Here is a 21,084-nt window from a genome sequence, read left to right as displayed (position 1 = left end):
CACAGAGGGTGAAGTGTGAAGGATCGGAGGTGTGAACAGAAATGGGGAGTGACGTAAGGGTTTTCACAGAGGGTGAGGTGTGAAGGATTGGAGGTGTTAACGGAAATGGGGAGTGATGTAAGGGTTTTCACAGAGGGTGAAGTGTGAAGGATCGGGGGTGTTAACAGAAATGGGGAGTGATGTAAGGGTTTTCACAGAGGGTGAGGTGTGAAGGATCGGGGATGTGAACAGAAATGGGGAGTGATGTAAGGGTTTTCACAGAGGGTGAGGTGTGAAGGATCGGGGGTGTTAACAGAAATGGGGAGTGATGTAAGGGTTTTCACAGAGGGTGAAGTGTGAAGGATTGGAGGTGTGAACAGAAATGGGGAGTGATGTAAGGGTTTTCACAGAGGGTGAGATGTGAAGGATTGGAGGTGTGAACAGAAATGGGGAGTGATGTAAGGGTTTTCACAGAGGGTGAAGGCTGCAAGGATCGGAGGTGTGAACAGAAATGGGGAGTGACGTAAGGGTTTTCACAGAGGGTGAGGTTTGAAGGATCGGGGGTGTTAACAGAAATGGGGAGTGATGTAAGGGTTTTCACAGAGGGTGAGATGTGAAGGATCGGGGGTGTTAACAGAAATGGGGAGTGACGTAAGGGTTTTCACAGAGGGTGAGATGTGAAGGATCGGGGGTGTTAACAGAAATGGGGAGTGACGTAAGGGTTTTCACAGAGAGTGAGGGCCGCAAAGTTCGGAGGTGTGAACAGAAATGGGGAGTGACGTAAGGGGGTGTAAAGGAATGCTTCTCCACCACTGGGGAAACGTACTTCACTTGTCGGACCAAAATGGCATTTCTTTCTGTAACAAAATGGAACCTGTATTGTATCAGAGTGCTTTGCTAAAAGTCTTCGTGCAACATGATGCTGATGGTACCTGAGCACTTGAGTGCAGAACCGCAGCTGTGTTACTGGAAGAATGCCAAACATTGTTTCAGCAGACAACAAAATGCACCCTGTCCTTCAACTTGTGTCCAAAGGGGTGATGGTATTGTTTCTTTTTGATAAAGCTATTACCAGCATTTGGGCAGTGCTAGTCTTCCCTTGCTGCAAGGAAACATAAAGGCACTTTTGATTGATCCACTCTGAGTTATTTGTTATTGGTTACCAGACGTGGTGAAAAGGTGCTTAACGCCATCTGCTACCTGGACACTCACTCTTACCTGCACCCGCACCTTACTCCCCACCGCTTCGCCATCTCAACACTATAAAACAATTCAGTAGAAACTGAAATACCCATTCCGTCCATTGAGTCTTCTCCACCATTCGATCACGGCTATTGGATGTTCCCTCTGAACCCCACGCTGCTGCCTTCTAGCGGTCACCTTTGACACCCTTATTAATCAACAATCCACCATTTACTTACGTGAAGTCCATTACGCCACTGGTGTTTGGGGCAGCAATGAGGAGATTGCAGAAGAGGTTCACCAGGATGTTGTGTGGATTGGAATCATGAGCTACTGTGTGAGGAGAGTTTGGACAAACTTGGGCTGTTTTCTCTGGAGTGGAGGAGGCTTAGGGTGACCTGATAGAACTTGATAAGATTACGAAAGATCTCGATAGAGTAGATAGCTGACATTTTTAACCTTCTGTGCCACAATGTCTAATACCAGAGATCATGCATTTAGAGAGGAGGGACCTGTGGAATTCATTACTATGGACGGCTCAGAGGCCAAGTCATCCTGTTTAGTTAAAGCATACATTGACCGGTGCTTGATTAGTAAAGGCATCAAATGTTATGGGGAGAAGGCAGGAGAATTATGTTGTGAAGGAAAATAAAAGACACTGGGATAGCGACGGAAAGAGGAAACTTTAGAGTCAGACGTGTCAAGCACAGACAGACGGGACAGACTCAGACAGGGGTTCTTGTCTGGCACGGAGCAATGAGGCTGAACACCGGTTCATTTTCCACTCTCGGACCTTTACTGAGACTATTTTTCATCAGTACATGTTTCTCAAACAATACATTTCAATGTACAAGTTCAACATAAATTTATTATCAAACTGTGTTAACCAGCTGCTTTCGAACACTTCACAAAATGTTTGCAAGGTAACTCAATGCCCACCCCCAGCCTGGGGTCAGGAATGGGACCAATTCCAGAGGGAGAGGGCTGGGTGAGTCTGGGACTTTGTGAAGGAGCCCTAACTCCAAACTCCTCATTTCCCTTCCTCTTCTCACTCCCCTCCCTCACACTCCACTGCATGTGTTTGTGAGATAGAGAGAGACCTGCCTGCCCACTCACCCTCCATCAACGATGTCCCCTCTCCCCAACACACTCACACTCCTGTGCACACTGCAATCCCTGTGGGCTGAATTGATCCAAAAATGTTATGTCCTCCCTCTTGCTCCAACTCCTTAGCCACGTGTTAAACTGTTTCTCCTTCCTACTCCTGGCACATGGCATGGATGGCAGTCCTGAGATCACAGCCCTGGATGAGTTGATTCTTTACTTAGCACCTCACTAACTGAACTTCCTTTGCAGAACCTTGTTAGTCTACCCCCCTTCCCATCTGAGCCTTAGAACCATACCAAGTGCCAGAGACCCTACAGCTGTGACTTCACTTTGTGAGGTCATCCCCCCATCCCAACAGCATCTAAGGTGATATATGTGTTGTTCAGGGGGATGGCCACAGGGGTGCACTGCACTCACTGTTTTACCCCTTTCTCCTCCCTGACTGTCACCCAGTTTCTTGTGCTGTCACCTTGGGTGCAACTGCCTCTCTATATGTCCTACCTATCACCCCTTCAGCCTCCCGAATGGTCTGGGGTTCATCCAGTTCCAGCTCCAACTCCTCAATGTGAATCATTCGGAGCTGAAGCCGGATGCCCTTCTCACAGGTGTAGTTACCAGGGACACAGGAGGGTCCCCTGCCTTCCCACATCCTGCCAGAGGAGCTTTCCACTATCCTGCCTGGCATCTCGACTGTTCTCACTGAGCAAATGTAAAGAAGGGGGCAAAAAAAAGTTCCACCTCCAGCATAATTTTGCCTTCTCTGATTGAAGGCTCTCCTCACTGAAACCTCAAAGTCTCCGCTCCAACTTTGTCCACTCTAACATGGGCCACTCCTCTTGCTCCTGCCTAACATTAAGTTATTTTTGATAATAAATCCTGTACACTGATTGGCCACTGCTCAAAGCTTTAATAAATACTGTCCTGAGCCACTGCCATTAATACTCAATTGTCAAACCTGAGTGAATCACATCCTCTCAAGCTTCTGATCTCTCCGATTAACGATGGGTCAAAGCCCGGCAGGGTGACACAAGGATGAATGACTGATTGAAACCCATCCCACATTCAGAGCAGGTGACCACCCTCACCACAGTGTGAACCCGCCACTGTCTCTGCAGTGTGGATGAGTGTGTGAATGCCTTCCCACAGTCTGAGCAGGTCAACATCCTCTCACTGCTGAAAACAGTCTGGTGTGTCGTTAGGTGAGATGTCTGAGTGAATCTCTTCCGACAATCTGAGGAAGGTGAACAGTTTCTACCCACTGTGAACTCGCTGATGTTTTTTCAATTGAGATGACTGAGTGAATGTCTTCCCACAGTCTGAGCAGGTGAACGGCCTCTCCCCAGTGTGAATGAACTGGTGTGTCAGTAATTAAGTGGAACTAGTGAATGCCTTCCCACATTCAGAGCAAGTGAATGGCCTCTCCCCAGTGTGAACTCGTTGATGTTCATTCAGTTGAGATGACCAACTGAATTCCTTCCCACAGTCTGAGCAGTTGAAAGGTTTCTCCCCAGTGTGAATTCGCTGATGTTCCTTCAATTGCGAAGACCGAGTGAATCCTTTCCCACATTCAGAGCAGGTGAACGGCTTCTCCCCAGTGTGAACTCGCTGATGCACTTTGAAGTCAGATGACCGAATGAATTCCTTCCCACAGACTGAGCAGGTGAATGGTTTCTCCCCAGTGTGAACTAATTGGTGTGTCAGTAGGTGAGAAGATCGAGTGAATCTCTTCCCACATTTGGAGCAGGTGAATAGTTTCTCCCCGGTATGAAGTCGTTGATGCACTTTCAAGTCCGATGACCGTGCAAATTCTTTTCCACAATCTGAGCAGGTGAATGGTTTCTCTCCAGTGTGAACTCGTTGATGTACTTGTAAGTCAGACGACCGTGTGAATTTCTTCCCACAACCTGAGCAGGTGTACGGCTTCTCCCCAGTGTGAATTCGCTGGTGAACTTTCAAGTCAGATGGCCATGTGAATCCCTTCCCACAAACTGAGCAGGTGAATGGTTTCTCCCCAGTGTGAATAAACTGATGTTTCTTTAGTTGAACTGACTGAGTGAATCCCTTCCCACAGTCTGAGCAGGTGAACGGCTTCTCCCCAGTGTGAATTCGATAGTGCTTCACAAGTGTGGATGACTGCGTGAATCTCTTCCCACATTCAGAGCAGCAGAACGGTTTCTCTCCGGTGTGAACTCGCTGATGTACCTTCAGTTGAAATGACCGAGCAAATCCCTTCCCACATTCAGAGCAGATGAATGGCCTACCCCCAGTGTGAACAAACTGATGTTCCTTCAGCTGAGATAACTGAATGAATCTCTTCCCACACTCAGAGCATGTGAAAGGCCTCTGCCCAGTGTGAACTAACTGGTGTCTCAGTAGGTGAGATGGTCGACGGAATCCCTTCCCACAGTCTGAGCAGGTGAATAGCCACTCTTCAGTGTGAACTAACTGATGTTCTTTTAGTTGAGCTGAATGAGTGAATCCCTTCCCACAGTCTGAGCAGGTGAACGGCCTCTCACCAGTGTGAAGTCTGAAGTGCTTCACAAGGGTGGATGACTGAGTGAATCCCTTCCCACATTCAGAACAGCTGAACGGCCACTCCCCCGTGTGAACTAACTGGTGAGTCAGTAGGTGATTTGACCGAGTGAATCCCTTTCCACATTCAGAACACGTGAATGGTCTGTCCCAGGTGTGAACTAACTGGTGTGTCAGTAGGTGAGATGACTGACTGAATCCTTTCCCACAGTCTGAGCAGGTGAATGGCCTCTCCCCAGTGTGAACTCGCTGGTGCCTCTGAAGTGTGGATGAGTGAGTGAATCCCTTCCCGCAGTCTGTGCAGGTGAACGGCATCTTCTCAGTGTGAACCCGCTGGTGTTCGTTCAGTGGAGATAACTGAGTGAATCCTTTCCCACATTCAGAGCTGGAAAATGACTTTTCCATGCTGTAAACTTGCTGGTGTCACTGTGGTGTGTTTGAGTGTGTAATTGCCATCCCACACCCACAGCAGGTCAATATCTTCTGACTGCTGAATTTTTGGATATATCTTTCGCATCAATGACAGAATGAATTACTTCCCACAGTCAGAACAGGTGGAGCATCTCACTATGGTGTGAAATTGCTCATCGATCTTCAGGCTGGATGACTGAGCAGTTCCCCTCCTACACACAGAACAGGTGAAAGTCAGACATTTGAATTGCTTGTAGAATCAATACAGTTGAACTGATCTCCAGTGAACAAATGCTGGTGTGTTCTCAGCTCCCGGTTCCAGTGAATAACACTGAGTTACAACAGAAAACTTCATTTCAGACACAAAATACATTTCCAGTTTGGATGAGATACTTCTTCATCTCCAAGGATCGACAACAGATGTGTTGTTGTTGCAAAGACAATATTTGCTCACTCCTTAAGTATCCATTCAGAGACAGCAAAACTGACGTGCTGCTGTGTTTGAGATCCCCGTGCACAAGTGTTCTGGCATTTTAAACCTGTAAAAATATTTGCAAAAGATATCAGTGGATGAAGGACAATATTTCAAGTGAGATTTTAGTCTGTCATGAGCTCCAGCATCACAATGTTAGAAAGTTCACCTCAAGTTGGAGCCAAAGGGTTAGTAATGTACTGTAGATTTCTATGTTTATCTATGAACTCCTCATCTTCTAACTGGGCTAGGATCAGGCATCCTAACTGACCAGAAAATTCTCTGATTGTATTCCTGTCTGGATGAGAATGGGCTATTTCTGCCCTCAATTAACCTGTGACTTGGCTCAATTTGTCTCTGTCCTTTGGTATTATTTCAAGTTCTGGTCATGTTCCACAACACTACAAAGAGCCTTTGTTACTACGTGTTTGATCCTGGAGATTTTCTAATTCCTCGGATCCCCTCTCCCGAGCTGATTGACAGAGATGAACCCATCGATGGCAATGTCAATTAATATGAAGGGGAGGTCAGCAGTTTTTCGAGTGTGGCACTTTTGTGATGTGAAAGTCAGAAGTCACTTGTCATCGAAGACAAACATGTTTTGTGTCCTTATTTACCCGGAGAAAACAAAAGCTGACGGAATGTGTCCCCCCCCCCCCCACAATTCAGCACTAAATGACATTTTCACTGACTGGAAGGTAGACTATTCATCCGAGATTAACTTGAACTATATTTTTGTTCCGAGTTCTTAATCCTCGGATTGAAATAGCTGGAGCTTGGCAGTAGTTGGGAGATACATCCACCCACAGCATTTCCTCCGCCTGTACCGCGACAAGGCTGGCAATTTCACCCATGGCTGCCTCTTTACCCAGAATGCCGGAGGAACCAGAAACCTATCTACTCGCTGTACAATGATCCAGCGATTCGCATGCGCCGCAGGGCTGGCTGCGGCTCCAGCGCTCATCAGACGAAAGGTCCCTGGGGCTCGAGTACAGATTGTGGGGCTGAGAAAGAGGGAAAGCATCGGGGCTGCTGCGGAGTGTAGAACCAGTGTGGCCGGAGCTCAAAGTAATTGTACTTCAGTCGTGGTTCGAACACCGGTGATTAATTTCCCACCCGGATCATCCTCCCACCTGCGGCCGATCCTCCTGAGCCTCTCGTCTACTGAGCGCATGCGCGATATCCGGGATTAGCTCAGACCTCTACGCATGCGCATTTGATCCCGAGTGGAAACCGTGACGGAAGCGTCATTTACAAACTCACCAGGAAGTGCGCAGACTTTGCGAAAAATAAAACGTAGAACTATAATAATAGAAACATAGAAACCCTACAGCATAATACAGGCCCTTCGCCCACAAAGTTGTGCCGAAAATGTCCCTACATTAGAAATTACGAGGCTTACCTAGAGCCCTCTATTTTTCTAAACTCCATGTACCTATCCAAAACTCTCTTAAAAGACCCTGTCGTATCCACCTCTACCACCGTTGCCGGCAGCCCATTCCACGCACTCACCACTCTCTGCGTAAAAAATTACCCCTGACATCTCCTCTGTACCTACTCCCCAGCACCTTAAACCTGAGTCCTGATTAGATAGATATACTTTATTAATCCCGAGGGAAATTTGGTTTCGTTGCAGCTGCACCAACCAAGAATAGAGCGTAAATATAGCAATACAAAAACCATAAACAATCAAACAACAAAATGCAAACTATGCCAGATGGAAAATAAGTCCAGGACCAGTCTATTGGCTCAGGGTGTCTGACCCTCCACGGGAGGAGCTGCACGTTCGATGGCCAAAAGCAGGAACGATCTCCCGCGCCGCCCAGTGTTGTATCACGGTGGAATGTGGCAAAAGTCCAACAGTAAAAAGTTCAATATCCAGTCTGCAAACACGTTCCTCGATCGTAATATGCCCCGGATTGCACCACCTGTTGTTAACCAGATCAGTAAGCTCCCTAATCCTTAATGTTTACCGCTCTCAGAGCACTTCCGGTCAGCCGGAGCAATATTACCCACGAACTCCTCTTTTCCAAAAGTCTCTGTTGTCTCGACCCGGTCCTCTTTCCTCGACTTTGTGATCCCCCTCTGCATCCTCTGCGTGTTTTCCTCCGGATTTCCGCCGCTCTGCTCGGTAAACCCGCCGGCATTAGCTGGTCCCTGGAATACACAATGCGACCTTGCTTCTGTCCCGCGTGTCGGGGTGTGACCATCTCCAGCGCTTAAAAAAAAACAAATAAAACTCTCTCTACCAGCATGTTAGAGAGGGTGCAGCTTCGACGTGTTACCGTGAGAAAAAGAATACAAAAAATAACATAAATTAAAAAGTAAGAAGAAGAAAGTAAGAATAGATCGGAACGGCTGTACCAGGCTACATGCACGACCGGCGCATGCGCACTCTTGTGGCAACCATTTCAGCCCTGGGAAAAGCCTCTGACTATCCACATGATCAATGCCTCCAATCATCTTATAAACCACTATCAGGTCACCTCTCATCTTCCGTCGCTCCAAGGTGAAAAGGTCGAATTCACTCAACCTATTCTCATTAGGTATGCTCTCCAATCCAGGCAAATCTTTGTAAATCTCCTCTGCACCCTTTCTATGGCTTCTGCATCCTTCCTGTTGGGAGGCGACCAGAACTGACCACGGTACTCCAAGTGGGGTCTGACCAGGGTCCTATATAGCTGCAACATTACCTCTCGGATCCTAAATTCAATCCCACAATTGATGAAGGCCAATACACTGTACGCCTTCTTAACCAGAGAGTCAACCTGCGCAGCTGCTTTGGGCGTCCTATGGACTCGGACCCCAAGATCCCTCTCATCCTCCACACTGCCAAGAGTCTTACCATTAATACTATATTCTGCCATCATATTTGACCTATCAAAATCAACCACTTCACACGTATCTGGGTTGAACTCCATCTGCCATTTCTCAGCCCAGTTTTGCATCCTATCAATGTCCCGCTGTAACCTCTGACAGCCCTCCACACTATCCACAACACCTCCAACCTTTGTGTCATCAACAGACTTTCTAACCCATCCCTCCACATCCTCATTAGGTCATTTATAAAAATCACGAAGAGTAAGGGTCTCAGAACAGATCCCTGAGGCACACCACTCGTGACCGAGCTCCATGCAGATTATGACCCGTCTACAGCCACTTTTTGCCTTCTGTGGGCAAGCCAGTTCTGGATCCACAAAGCAATATCCCCTTGGATCCATTATCTCCTTACTTTCTCAATAAGCCTTGCATGGGGTACCTTATCAAATGCCTTGCTGAAATCCATATACACGACATCTACTGCTCTTCCTTCATCAATGCGATCAGTCACATCCTCAAAAAATTCAATCAGGCTCGTAAGGCACGACCTGCCCTTGACAAAACCATGCTGACTATTCCTAATAATATTATACCTCTCCAAATGTTCATAAATCCTGCCTCTTAGGATCTTCTCCATCAACTTACCAACCACTAAGGTAAGACTCACTGGTCTGTAATTTCCTGGGCTATCTCTACTCCGTTTCTTGAATAAAGGAACAACATCTGCAACCCTCCAATCCTCCTGAACCTCTCCCGTCCCCATTGATGATGCAAAGATCATCGCCAGAGGCTCAGCAATCTCCTCCCTCGCCTCCCACAGCAGCCTGGGGTACATCTCATCCGGTCCCGGCGACTTATCCAACTTGATGCTTTCCAAAAGCTCCAGCACATCCTCTTTCTTAATATCTACATGCTCAAGCTTCTCAGTCTGCTGAAAGTCATCAATACAGTCACCAAGATCCTTTTCCATAGTGAATACTGAAGTAAAATATTCATTAAGTACCTCTGCTATTTCCTCCGGTTCCATACACACTTTCCCACTGTCACACTTGATAGGTCCTAATCTTTAACATCTTATCCTCTTGCTCTTCATATACTTGGGGTACCTTGGGGTTTTCCATAATCCTGCCCGCCAAGGCTTTCTCATGGTCCCTTCTGGCTCTCCTAATTTCCTTCTTAAACTCCTTCCTATTAGCCTTATAATCTTCTCGATCTCTAACATTACCTAGCTCTCTGAACCTTTTGTAAGCTTTTTTCTTTCTTCTTGACTAGATTTATTACAGCCTCTGTACACCACGGTTCCTGTACCCTATCATAACTTCTTGTCTCATTGGAACGTTCCCATGCAGAATCCCACACAAATATCCCCTGAACATTTGCCACATTTCTTCCATACTTTTCCCTAAGAACATCAGTTTCCAATTTCCTGCCTAATAGCCTCATAATTCTCCTTACTCCAATTAAACGCTTTCTAACTTCTCTGTTCCTATCTCTCTCTAATGCTATTCTAAAGGAGATAGAATTATCATCAGTGTTAACTAGGGGGCCGTGCACAATCCTGATTTGATGGAGACAGATGTGAAGAAGCACGGAGGAACACCCGGAGAAACTTCTGAAATGCCCGCTTCACTGCCGCTGCTACTGTGTGATCGAGAATCTCCGGAGGGAAAGGCCCCACATCCTCGGCTTTGCCTATTGCCTGTTGCTGGGGCCGGGGTCAAAGCGCTCGGCAGAGATGGTGCTCGGTGTCGGAGAGCTGGTCGGAGGCTCGGAGTTTTCGTACGGACTCGGAGTCAGACTGTGGTCAGATGCTTCCAGGATGCTGCATCGGCAAGTTTGCGGCACTGGAGGTTCACCGTCCGCGTGAGATGATGGGACTTTGAGATTTTTTACCGTGCCCATGGTCTGTTCTTATCAAATTACGATATTGCTTTGCACTGTTGTAACTATATGTTACAATTATATGTTTTTTGTCAGTTTTTCAGTCGGTTTGTCATGTGTTTCTGTGATATCATTCTGGAAAAACATTGTATCACTTCTTAATGCATGCATTACTAAATGACAATGAAAGACGACTGCATGTCCCCATAATCGAAATCTAAAATCACTATCTGCAAAATGCTCTCCCACTGAGATCTGACAGCTGACCAGGTTCTTTTCCCAATACCAAATCAAGTACAGCCTCTCCTCTTGTAGGCTTATCTACAAATTGAGTCAAGAAACCTTCCTGCTCAGACCTAACACCCCATCTAAACCCCTTGCTCTAGGGAGATGCCAATCGATATTTGGGAAATTAAAATCTCCCATCATGACAACTCTGTTATTATTACACCTTGCTAGGATCTGTTTCCCTATCTGCCCCTCGATATCCCTGTTACTATTGGGCGGCTTATAAAAAATACCCAGTGAAGTTATTGACCCTTTCGTGTTGCTAACCTCTCCCCACAGACACTGTACCAATAATGTACCAGTTCAGACCTTCACTGAGACCATTTCTCATAAGTACATGTTTTACACACAAAACATTGAAAAGTTCAACGTAAATTTATTATCAAAATGTGTTAACCAGATGCTATCAAACAATTCATTTTCTTGTTGGTAAGGCAAATCAATGCCCACCCCCAGCCTGGGGTAGGGAATGGGACCAATTCCAGAGGGGGACGGTTGGGTGAGTCTGAGACTTTGTGAATGAGCCCTAACACCATCCTCCTCATTCCCCTTATCCCTCCTCACTCCCCTCCCTCACACTCCACTGCATATGTTTGTGTGTGTGTGTGTGTGTGTGTGTGTGTGTGTGTGTGAGAGAGAGAGAGAGAGAGAGAGAGAGAGAGAGAGAGAGAGAGAGAGAGAGAGAGAGAGAGAGAGAGAGAGAGAGAGAGAGACCTGTCTGCCCACTTCACTCTCCAGCAACGATGTCCCCTCTTCCGCCAACGCACTCAAACTCCTGTACATACAGTAATCCTTGCAGGCTCAAATGATCCAATAACATTATGCCCTCCCTCCTGCACCAAATCCTTAGACACATGTTAAATTGTAAAATCTTCCTATTTTTGGCATGTGGCACAGATGACAGACCTTTGGTCACAGCCCTGGACGAGCTGCCCTTTAACTTAGCACCTCACTCCCTGAACTCCCTTTGCAGAACCTTGTTACTCTACCAGCCCATATCATTGGTACCCACATAGATCACGACCTTCACTGTTCACCCTCCTGAGCAAAGCTGAGTGCTCGGCCGGAGATAACCCAGACCTGGAGCACACAGGAAGCTACATACCATCCTGGAATCTCATTCTTACCCACGGAACATTCAGTAAGTTCCCTTAGCTAATGATTCACCAGTGACCACAGCTCGCCTCTTCTCCACCCTTCCCTTCTCAGTTTCAGGGCCAGACTAAGTGTCAGAGACCCTCCTGCTGTGACCTTCCTTTGCCAGGTCATCCCACTGTCTCTAACTGTGACCAAAGTGATATATGTGTTGTTCAGCGGGATGGACACAGGGGTACACTGCACTTGCTGTTCCCCCACCCCCCTTTCTGCTTTGCGACTGTCACTCAGTTTCCTGTGGCGTACAGCCAGGTTACAACTACCTCTCTATATGTCCGACCTATCACCCCTCCAGCCTCCCGAGTGATCTGGAGTTCATCCAGTTCCAGCTCCCACTCCTTAATGTGGATTATTCGGAGCTGAAGCTGGATGCCCTTCTCACAGGTGTAGTTATCAGGGACACAGGAGGGTCTCCTGCCTTTCCACATCCCGCAAGAGGAGCTTTCCACTATCCTGCCTGGCACCTTGACTGTTCTAACTGAGCAAATGTGAGGAAGGGGGCAAAAAAACTTCCACCTCCAGTATAATGTTGCCTTCTCTGTGCGAAGGCTGTCCTGACTGAACCCTCAAAGAGGTAAAGCCTCAAAGTCTCCACTCCAACTCTGCCCAGTCCAGCATCGGCCACTCCATTTGCTGCTGCCTAACGTTGGCATCTTCTTGTTAATCAATCCTGACTGTTGACTGGCCCCTGGTGAAAGCTCAAAAATAACCTTCCCTGAAACCACTGCCTTTAATGCTCAATTGTCGAACTTGAGTGAATTGTGTCCTCTCAAACTTCGATTAACAATGGGTCAAAGCCCGGCAGGGTGACACAAGGATGAGTGACTGATTGAAACCCATCCCACATTCAGATCAGGTGACCACCCTCACCACAGTGTGAACCCGCCACTGTCTCTGCAGTGTGGATGAGTGTGTGAATGCCTTCCCACAGTCTGAGCAGGTCAACGTCCTCTCACTGCTGAAAACAGTCTGGTGTGTAGACAGGCGAGATGAAAGTGTGAATTCATTCCCAGTTGGAACAGGTGAACGGCTTCTACCCAGTGTGAACTCGCTGATGTTCATTCAGTTGAGATGACTGAGTGAATTCCTTCCCGCAGTCTGAGCAGTTGTACAGTTTCTCCCCTGTGTATACGTGCGGAGTTCATTCAATACCGGATGACCGGCGAGACCTCTCTCAGAAAGGGGAATCCTTGGTCGCTCCAATAGTGTTGTAAGTAATCCTGGAGTAACAAACATCAGCCTCATCGGTCCAAAATGCATTTTCATGTCCCAGCATCTTCTCAGTTAAGTTTAATTTCCATTCCTCAGACCTTCCGGCAAGTTCAGGGGTTCCTGTCCTCCAAAACGCAGCAAGACAGGTTTGGAGAGGGTGCACCACACAGAGCTGTATTTGAGTGCTCGCAGCATAAGAAATAAAGTGGATGGTCTTGAAATTCAGCTAGATTAGCAATATGACGTTGTGGCCAAACCTGAAACTTGGCTAAAGGATGGCTGCCACTGGGTAAAATAGAGTTGAGAATAGATATACGACCAATAGAAAATGATACGGGCGATATTGTGATGGGAGATAGGGATGGCAGAGGAACTGAATGCGTATTTTGCATGATTCTTCACGGTGGAAGACATCTGCAGTACTGAATATCGGACATTCAAGAGTGTCAGGAGAGTGAAGCACATGCAGTGAAAGTTACAGCTGAGAAGGTGCTCAGGAAGGTTAAAGGTCTGAGGGTGGATAAATCTCCTGGATCTGAGGGTGGATAAATCTCCTGGACCTGATGGAATGCACCTTCAGGTTCTGAAGGAAATAGCTGGAGAGATTTTGTAGGCATTACTAAAGATCTTTCAAGAATCGATAGATTCTGGCATAGTATCTGATGACTGGAAAATTACAAATGTTACTCCGCTATTTAAGAAGGGTGGGAGGCAGCAGAAAAGAAACTACAAACCTGAAAGCCTGACTTCAGTGGTTGGGAAGTTGCTGGAATCGATTGTTATGGATGAGATTACGGAGTACCGGGAGGCACATGACAAGATAGGCCAAAGCCTGCGTGGTTTCCTGAAAGGAAAATCCTGCCTTACTAACCTACTGCAATTCTTTGAGGAAATTACAAGTTGGGTAGACAAAGGGGATGTAGTAGATGTGGTATACTTGGATTTTCAGGGGCCTTTGAAAGGTGCTGCACATGAGGCTGCTAAGCAAGATAAATCTCATGGAATTAGAGGGAATTTACTACCATGGTTGGAGCATTGGCTGATCAACAGAAAACAGAGTGGGAATAAAGGGATCCTATTCTGGCTGGCTGCCGGTTACCAATGGAGTTCCACTGTAGGCGGTGTTGAGACCACTGCTTTTTACGATGTATGTCAATGACTCGGACTGTTGGATTAATGGATTTGTGGAAAAATTTGCCGATGATACAAAGGTAGGTGGACGAGCAGGTAGTGCTGAGGAAACAGAGTGCTGGCAGAGAGATTTAGATAGTTTCAGGGAATGGACCAAATACAATGTTGGAAAGTGTATGGTCATGCATATTGGTGAAAGAAATAAACAGGCAGACAATTACTTAGATTGGGAGAGAATTGAAAATGCAGAGCTGGAAAGAAACTTGGAAGTCCTTGTGCAGGATACCCTAAAGGTTAACCTCCAGGCTGAGTCGGTGGTGAAGAAGGTGAATGCAATGGTGGCATTCATTTCTCGAGGTACAGAATATAAGAGCAGGGATGTGATGTTGAGGCTCTATAAGGCACTCGTGAGACCACACTTGGAGTATTGTGAGCAGTTTTGGGTTCCTTATTTTAGAATGGATATACTGACATTGCAGGGGGTTCAGAGAAGATTCATAAGAATGATTCCAGGAATGAAAGAGTTACCATACGAGAAGCATCTGTCTTCTCTTGGGCTGTATTCCCCGGAGTTCAGGAGAACAGTGGTCGGAAGGGGAATCTCATTGAAACATTCTGAATGTTAAAAGCTCTGAACAGATTAGATATGGGAAAGTTATTCTCCATGGGAGGGGAGTCTATGACAAGAGGGCACAACTTCAGGATTGGAGGACATCCATTTAGAACGGAGATGAGGAGAACTTACTTTTCTCAGACGGTGGTAAATTTGTGGAATTTGTTGCCACAATCAACTATGGAGGCCAAGTAATTTGGCGCATATAAGCCAGAGAGAGATAGGTTCTTGATTAGCCAGGACATCAAAGGGTATGGGGAGAAGGCAGGGGAGTGGGGATGACTGGAAAGAATTGGATCAGCCCATGACTGAATGGTGGAGCAGCCTTGAAAGGCCGAATGGCCTACTTCTGCTCCTATATCTTATAGTCTTAATTGAGTTGTCTGAGTGAATCCTTTCCCACATTCAGAACAGGTGAGTGGCACCCCCCAGTGTGAATTCGCTGATGTATTTTAAACTCAGACGACCGAGTGAATTCCTTCCCACAATCTGAGCAGGTGAGGAGTTTCTCCCTCGTGTGAATTCGGTAGTGGCTCACAAGTTTGGATGACAGAGTGAATCCCTTCCCACATTCAGAGCAGCTGAATGGTCTCTCCCCAGTGTGTTCTCGCTGATGTACCTTCAGTTGAAATGACCGAGCAAAACCCTTCCCACATTCAGAGCATCTGAATGGCCTCTCCTGAGTGTGAACAAACTGATGTTTCTTGAGTTGAGATGACTCAATGAATCCCTTCCCACATTCAGAACACGTGAATGGCCTCTTCCCAGTGTGAACTCGCTGATGTACCTTCAGTTGAGATGACCCAGTGAATCTTTTCCCACATTCAGAGCAGCTGAATGGTTTCTCCCCAGTGTGAACTCGCTGATGTAGCTTCAGTTGACATGACCGAGTGAATCCCTTACCACATTCAGAGCAGCTGAAAGGTTTCTCCCCAGTGTGGAATCGCTGATGCACCTTCAGTTGAGATGACCGAGTGAATCCCTTCCCACAAACTGAGCAAGTGAGTGGCCATTCCCCAGTGTGAAGTCGCTGATGTTCCTTCAGTTGAGCTGAATGGGTGAATCCCATCCCACATTCAGAGCAGATGAATGGTTTCTCCCCAGTGTGATCTAACTGGTGTGTCAGTAGTTGAGAATGCCGAATGAATCCTTTCCCACAGTCTGAGCAGGTGAACGGCCTCTCCGCAGTGTGAACAAACTGATGTTCTTTCAGCTGACTTGAATAGGTGAATCCCTTCCCACATTGTGAGCAGATGAATGGTTTCTCCCCAGTGTGAATTCGCTGGTGTTTCAAGAGCTGAGATGAAGAAATGAATCCTTTCCCACATTCAGAGCAGCTGAACGGCCTCTCCCCAGTGTGAACTCGCTGATGTATCTTCAGTTGAGATGACCGAGAAAATACCTTTCTACATTCAGAGCAAGTGAATGGCTTCTCCCCAGTGTGGACTTGCTGATGTTCCTTCAGTTGACATTGCCAAGTGAATCCCTTCCCACATTCAGAGCATGTGAATGGTTTCTCCCCAGTGTGATCTAACTGGTGTGTCAGTAGATGAGAATGCCAAATGAATCCTTTCCCACAGTCTGAGCAGGTGAACGGTCTCTCCGCAGTGTGAACAAACTGATGTTCTTTCAGATGAGCTGAATCGGTGAATCCCTTCCCACATTCAGAGCAGATGAATGGTTTCACACCAGTGTGAATTTGCTGGTGTTTCAGGAGCTGAGATGAATGAATGAATCCTTTCCCACATTCAGAGCAGCTGAATGGCTTCTCCCCATTGTGAACTCGCTGATGTACCTTCAGTTCAGATGACCGAGCAAATCCCTTCCCACATTCAGAGCAAGTGAACGGCTTTTCCCCAGTGTGAACTCGCTGGTGTCTCTGTCGATTGGACGAGTGAGTGAATCCCTTCCCACAGTCTGAGCAGGTGAATAGCCTCTCCTTAGTGTGAACTCGCCGATAACTCTGTAGTGCAGAAAAGCGAATGAATCCCTTCCCACAGTCTGAGCAGATGAATGGCCTCTCCCCAGTGTGAAGTCGCTGGTGTGTCTGGAGTTGAGAACGCTGATTGAATCCCTTCCCACCGTCTGAGCAGGTGAATGGTCTCTCTCCAGTGTGAACTAACTGATGTTGTAGCAGGTTGTTTGACTGAATGAATCCCTTCCCACAGTCTGAGCAGGTGAATGGCCTCTTCCCAGTGTGAACTCGCTGGTGCCTATGTAGTGTGGATGAATGAGTGAATCCCTTCCCACAGTCTGAGCAGGTGAACGGCATCTTTTCAGTGTGAACGAGCTGGTGTTCATTCAGTTGAGATGATTGACTGAACCCTTTCCCACATTCAGAGCAGGTGAATGATTTCTGCCCAGTGTGAACTCGCTGGTGTCACTGTGGCGTGGTTGAGTGTGTGAATGCCTTCCCACCGTCCGAGCAGGTCAATGTCCTCTCACTGGTGAATTTTCTGATATACCTTTAGCATCAATAACAGAATGGCTTCCCGCTTGCAGAACAGGTGGAGCATCTCACTATGGTGTGAACTTGCTGACGTATCTTCAGACTGGATGACTGAGTGGTTCCCCTCCCTCACACAGAGCAGGTGAATGGCCTTTCCCCACTGTGAACTCACTGGCGTGTCTGCGGGTAGCCTGTGAGTGAATCTCTTTCCACACTGAGAGAAGGAGAATGATATCTACTGCGAACAATTCTCTGGCAATTCAGAAAGTCAGATGTTTGAATGCCTTGTACGATTGATGCAGTTGAAGAACTGATCTCCAGTGAACATATGCTGGAGTGTTCCCAGCTCCCGGTTCCAGTGAATTTCACAGAGTAAAAACAGAAAACTTCATCTCAGAGACAGAATACATTACCAGGTGGGATGAGATATTTCTTCACCTCCAAGAATCAACACCAGATGTGCTGGTGTTGCAAAGAATAAATTTGGTCGCTCCTTAAATATCCAGACAGCAAAACTGATTTGTTGTTGTGTTTGAGATTCCCGTACACAAGTGTTCTGCCATTTCAAACCCGTAAAAATATTTGCAAAAGACATCAATGGGTGAAGGACAATATTTCAGGAGGGATTTCAGTCTGTGGTGAGAACATAAGAAATAGGAGCAGGAGTCGGCCATCTGGCCCTTTGAGCCTGATCTGCCATTGAATAAGATCATGGCTGATCTGGCCATGGACTCATCTCCACTGACCTGCCTTTTCCCCATAACCCTTAATTCCCCAACTACACAAAAATCTATCCAATCTTGTCTTAAATATATTTACTGAGGTAGCCTCCACTCCTTCATTGGGCAGAGAAATCTGCAGATTCACCATTCTCTGGGAAAAGCAGTTCCTCCTCATCTCCATCCCAACTTCCCCCAAATCTTGAGGCAATGTCCTCTAGTTCTAGTCTCATCTACCAGTGGGAACAACTTTCCTGCCTCTGTCTCATCTATTCCTTCCATAATTTTACATGTTTCTATATGATATCCTGGCATCACAATTTTACCAACTTCAACACAAGTTGGGGGTACTCAACCCCAGGATACTGTGGGAAGTGAGGGAGGAAATTGCTGGCCTCTGGCGATGATCTTTGCATATCAATAGGGAGAGGAAAAGTACCAGAGGATTAGAAGACATTCTTCCCTTTTCAAAAAAGGGAGTGGAGGCAAGCCAGGAAATTACAGACCAGTGGTTCTTACTTCAGTGGAGGGCAAGTTGTTGGAGAAGCTCCTGAGAGGCAGGATTTATGAGCATTTGTAGAAGCATAATCTGACGTGGGATAGTCAGCATGGCTCTGTCTAGGGCAGATCATGCCTTACAAACCTGACTGAATTCTTTGAGGATGTAACAAAACACACTGATGAAGGTAGAGCATTGGATGTAGTGTACATGGCTTTCAGTAAGACTTTTGATAAGATTCCTCATGCGAGGCTCATTCAGAAAGTAATGAGGCAAGGATCCAAGCAGACCTTGCTTTGTGGATCCAGAATTGGCTTGCCCACAGAAGCCAAAGGTGACTGTAGATGGTTTGTATACTGCATGGAGGATGGTGACCAGTGGTGTTCCACAGGGATGTGTTCTGAGACTCCTTCTCTTTGTGATGTTTATAAATGATCTTGATGAGGAAGGAGAAGGGTGCTGATGACACAAAAGTTGAGGGTGTTGTGAAGAGTCTGGACAGTTCTCCAGAGGTCACAGCAGGATGCAGATAGGATGCAGACCTGGCAGATGGAGTTCAACCCAGATAAGGGTGCTGTGGTTTATTTTGGTACATCACATTTGAAGACAGAATACAATATTATGTTGGGACTATTGACAATGTGGTGGATCAGTGACATCTTGTGGTCCATGTCAGTTTTACACTCAAAGCTGCAGTGCTGATTGACATTGTTGTGAAGAAGGCCTTCATCAACCATGGAACTGAGTTCAAGATCGGTATGGTAATGTTACAGCTATATAAGACTTTCTTAAAACCCACACAGTACAGTTACCTCATTACAGGACGGATGTGGATACTATGGAAAGACTGCAGAGGAGATTTACAAGGATGTTACATGGAATGGAGAACATGTCTTATGAGAATAGTTTGAGTGAACTTTGGAGCGACGGAAGATGAGAGGTGACCTGACAGATGTGTATAAGATGATGAAAGGCATTGATCGTGTGGATAGCCAGAGACATTTTTCCTGAGGCTGAATTGGCAAACACGAGGGGCATAGTTTTAAGGTGTTGGAAGTAGGGTCAAAGGGGATGTCAGAGGTAGGTTTTTCACACAGACAGTAGTAGGTGCATGGGATGCACTGCCAGCGATGATGGTAGAGGCAGATACCATAGAGTCTTTTGAGAGATATGTACATGGAGCTCAGAAAATCAGAGTGCAACGTGGTTGGGAAATCCAAAGCAGTTTCTAGAATAGGTTACATGGATGACACAACATTGTGGGCCGAAGGGCCTGTAATATATTGTAGATTTCTGTTTCTATACGCAATCATCTTCTAACAAGGCACAGATCAGACATTCTGACTGACCATCAAATTCTCTGACTGTATTCCTGTCTGTGTGAGAATGGGCTATTTCTGACTTCAGTCAACCTAAAACTTGGCTCAATATGTTTCGGTCATTTGGTATTATTTCAAGTTCTGGTCATGCTCCACAACACTACAAAGAGAACTTGTTTCCACATGTATGATCCTGGAGATTTACTAATTATTTGGATCGCCTCCCACCAGCTGATTGACAGTGAGGAACCCATCGATGGCAATGCCAATTAATATAAAGTGGAGGGCAGTGGCTATTCTCATTGGACTGCGGCACTTTTGTGATATAAAAGCCACAAGTCACTTGTCATCGAGGCAAAGGTGTTTCATATCGTTATTTACTCGGAGAGAACTAAATCTGACGGAAGGTTTTATTTCCATACAGCTCGAATTGACATTTTCACTGACTGGAAGGTAAACTCTTCAACCGAGATTAACTGGGAACTATATTTTAGTTCCGAGTTACAAATCCTCGGATTTACATAGCTGAAACACGGCAGTATTTGGGAGATACATTCGCTCCCATTTCCTTCGACTGTACGGGAACAACGCTTGGTAGTATCATCCATGGCTGCCTCTTTACCCAGAAGGCCCCACGATCGAGAAACCTAACTGTCAGCCACCGAACAATTAAGCGATGCGCATGCGCCACAGAAACGGCGGCGGCCCAGCGCTCATCAGCCGAAAGCCTGGCGGCGTGGGTACGGATCGTGGGGCTGAGAAAGAGGGAACGGACGGGGACTGTGCTGGGGTGCAGGACCAGTGCGCCAGGAGCTCACAGTAATAGCCAGTCAATCACGTTTCAGACGCCGCTGATTAATTCCCCACCGGAGACCCCTCCTACCTGCGGCCGGTCTTTGTGAGCCTCTCGACCACGGAGCGCATGCGCGATATTTGGGATGACCTCATACCTCTGCGCATGCGCGTGTGAGCAAAGAGAAGGCAATCTGCAGATGCCGAAATCCAAAACAACAGACGGAAAATGCTGGAGGAAAGTCAGGGAGGCAGACAGCAACTATGGAGAGAAGTGAACAGTCGGCGTTTCAGACCCAGACCCTTCTTCAGCACTGGAAAGGAAGGGAGGGAGTCAGAATGTGGGGCAGGTGAGGTGATAGGGTAAACCGGGAGAGGGGGCGGAGTGAAGTAAAGAGCTGGGAGTTGATTGTTGAGAGATAAAGGGCTGGAGAATAATAATAATAATAATAATAATGAATACTCTATTGATTCCGAGTGGGAAATTCATTCGTTTCAGCAGCAACATCTTAAAGCACAGCAA

General features: G+C 46.7%; 1 protein-coding gene across 2 annotated transcripts; it reads right to left on the bottom strand.

Annotated features, from left to right (window-relative positions):
• Nucleotides 1-1,955: 1,955 nt before the first annotated feature.
• LOC140185174 (uncharacterized) lies at nt 1,956-20,680 on the bottom strand. 2 transcript variants are annotated; one of them, XM_072238577.1, is made up of 2 exons: nt 20,653-20,680; nt 1,956-5,750 (listed from the first exon to the last, which is right to left on the bottom strand). In XM_072238577.1, exon 2 carries the CDS (start codon nt 5,203-5,205, stop codon nt 3,637-3,639), a length of 1,569 nt encoding a protein of 522 aa, XP_072094678.1. In that variant the 5' UTR covers nt 5,206-5,750; nt 20,653-20,680; the 3' UTR covers nt 1,956-3,636. The 2 variants fall into 2 exon arrangements, 1 of the variants encoding a protein (XP_072094678.1); XR_011882509.1 differs by lacking the exon at nt 1,956-5,750 and adding an exon at nt 7,351-7,901.
• Nucleotides 20,681-21,084: the final 404 nt, after the last annotated feature.

The sequence above is a fragment of the Mobula birostris genome, chromosome 20, assembly GCF_030028105.1.
Source record: "Mobula birostris isolate sMobBir1 chromosome 20, sMobBir1.hap1, whole genome shotgun sequence".
NCBI lineage: Eukaryota > Metazoa > Chordata > Chondrichthyes > Myliobatiformes > Myliobatidae > Mobula > Mobula birostris.
This window is presented reverse-complemented; position numbering and strand designations above follow the sequence as displayed.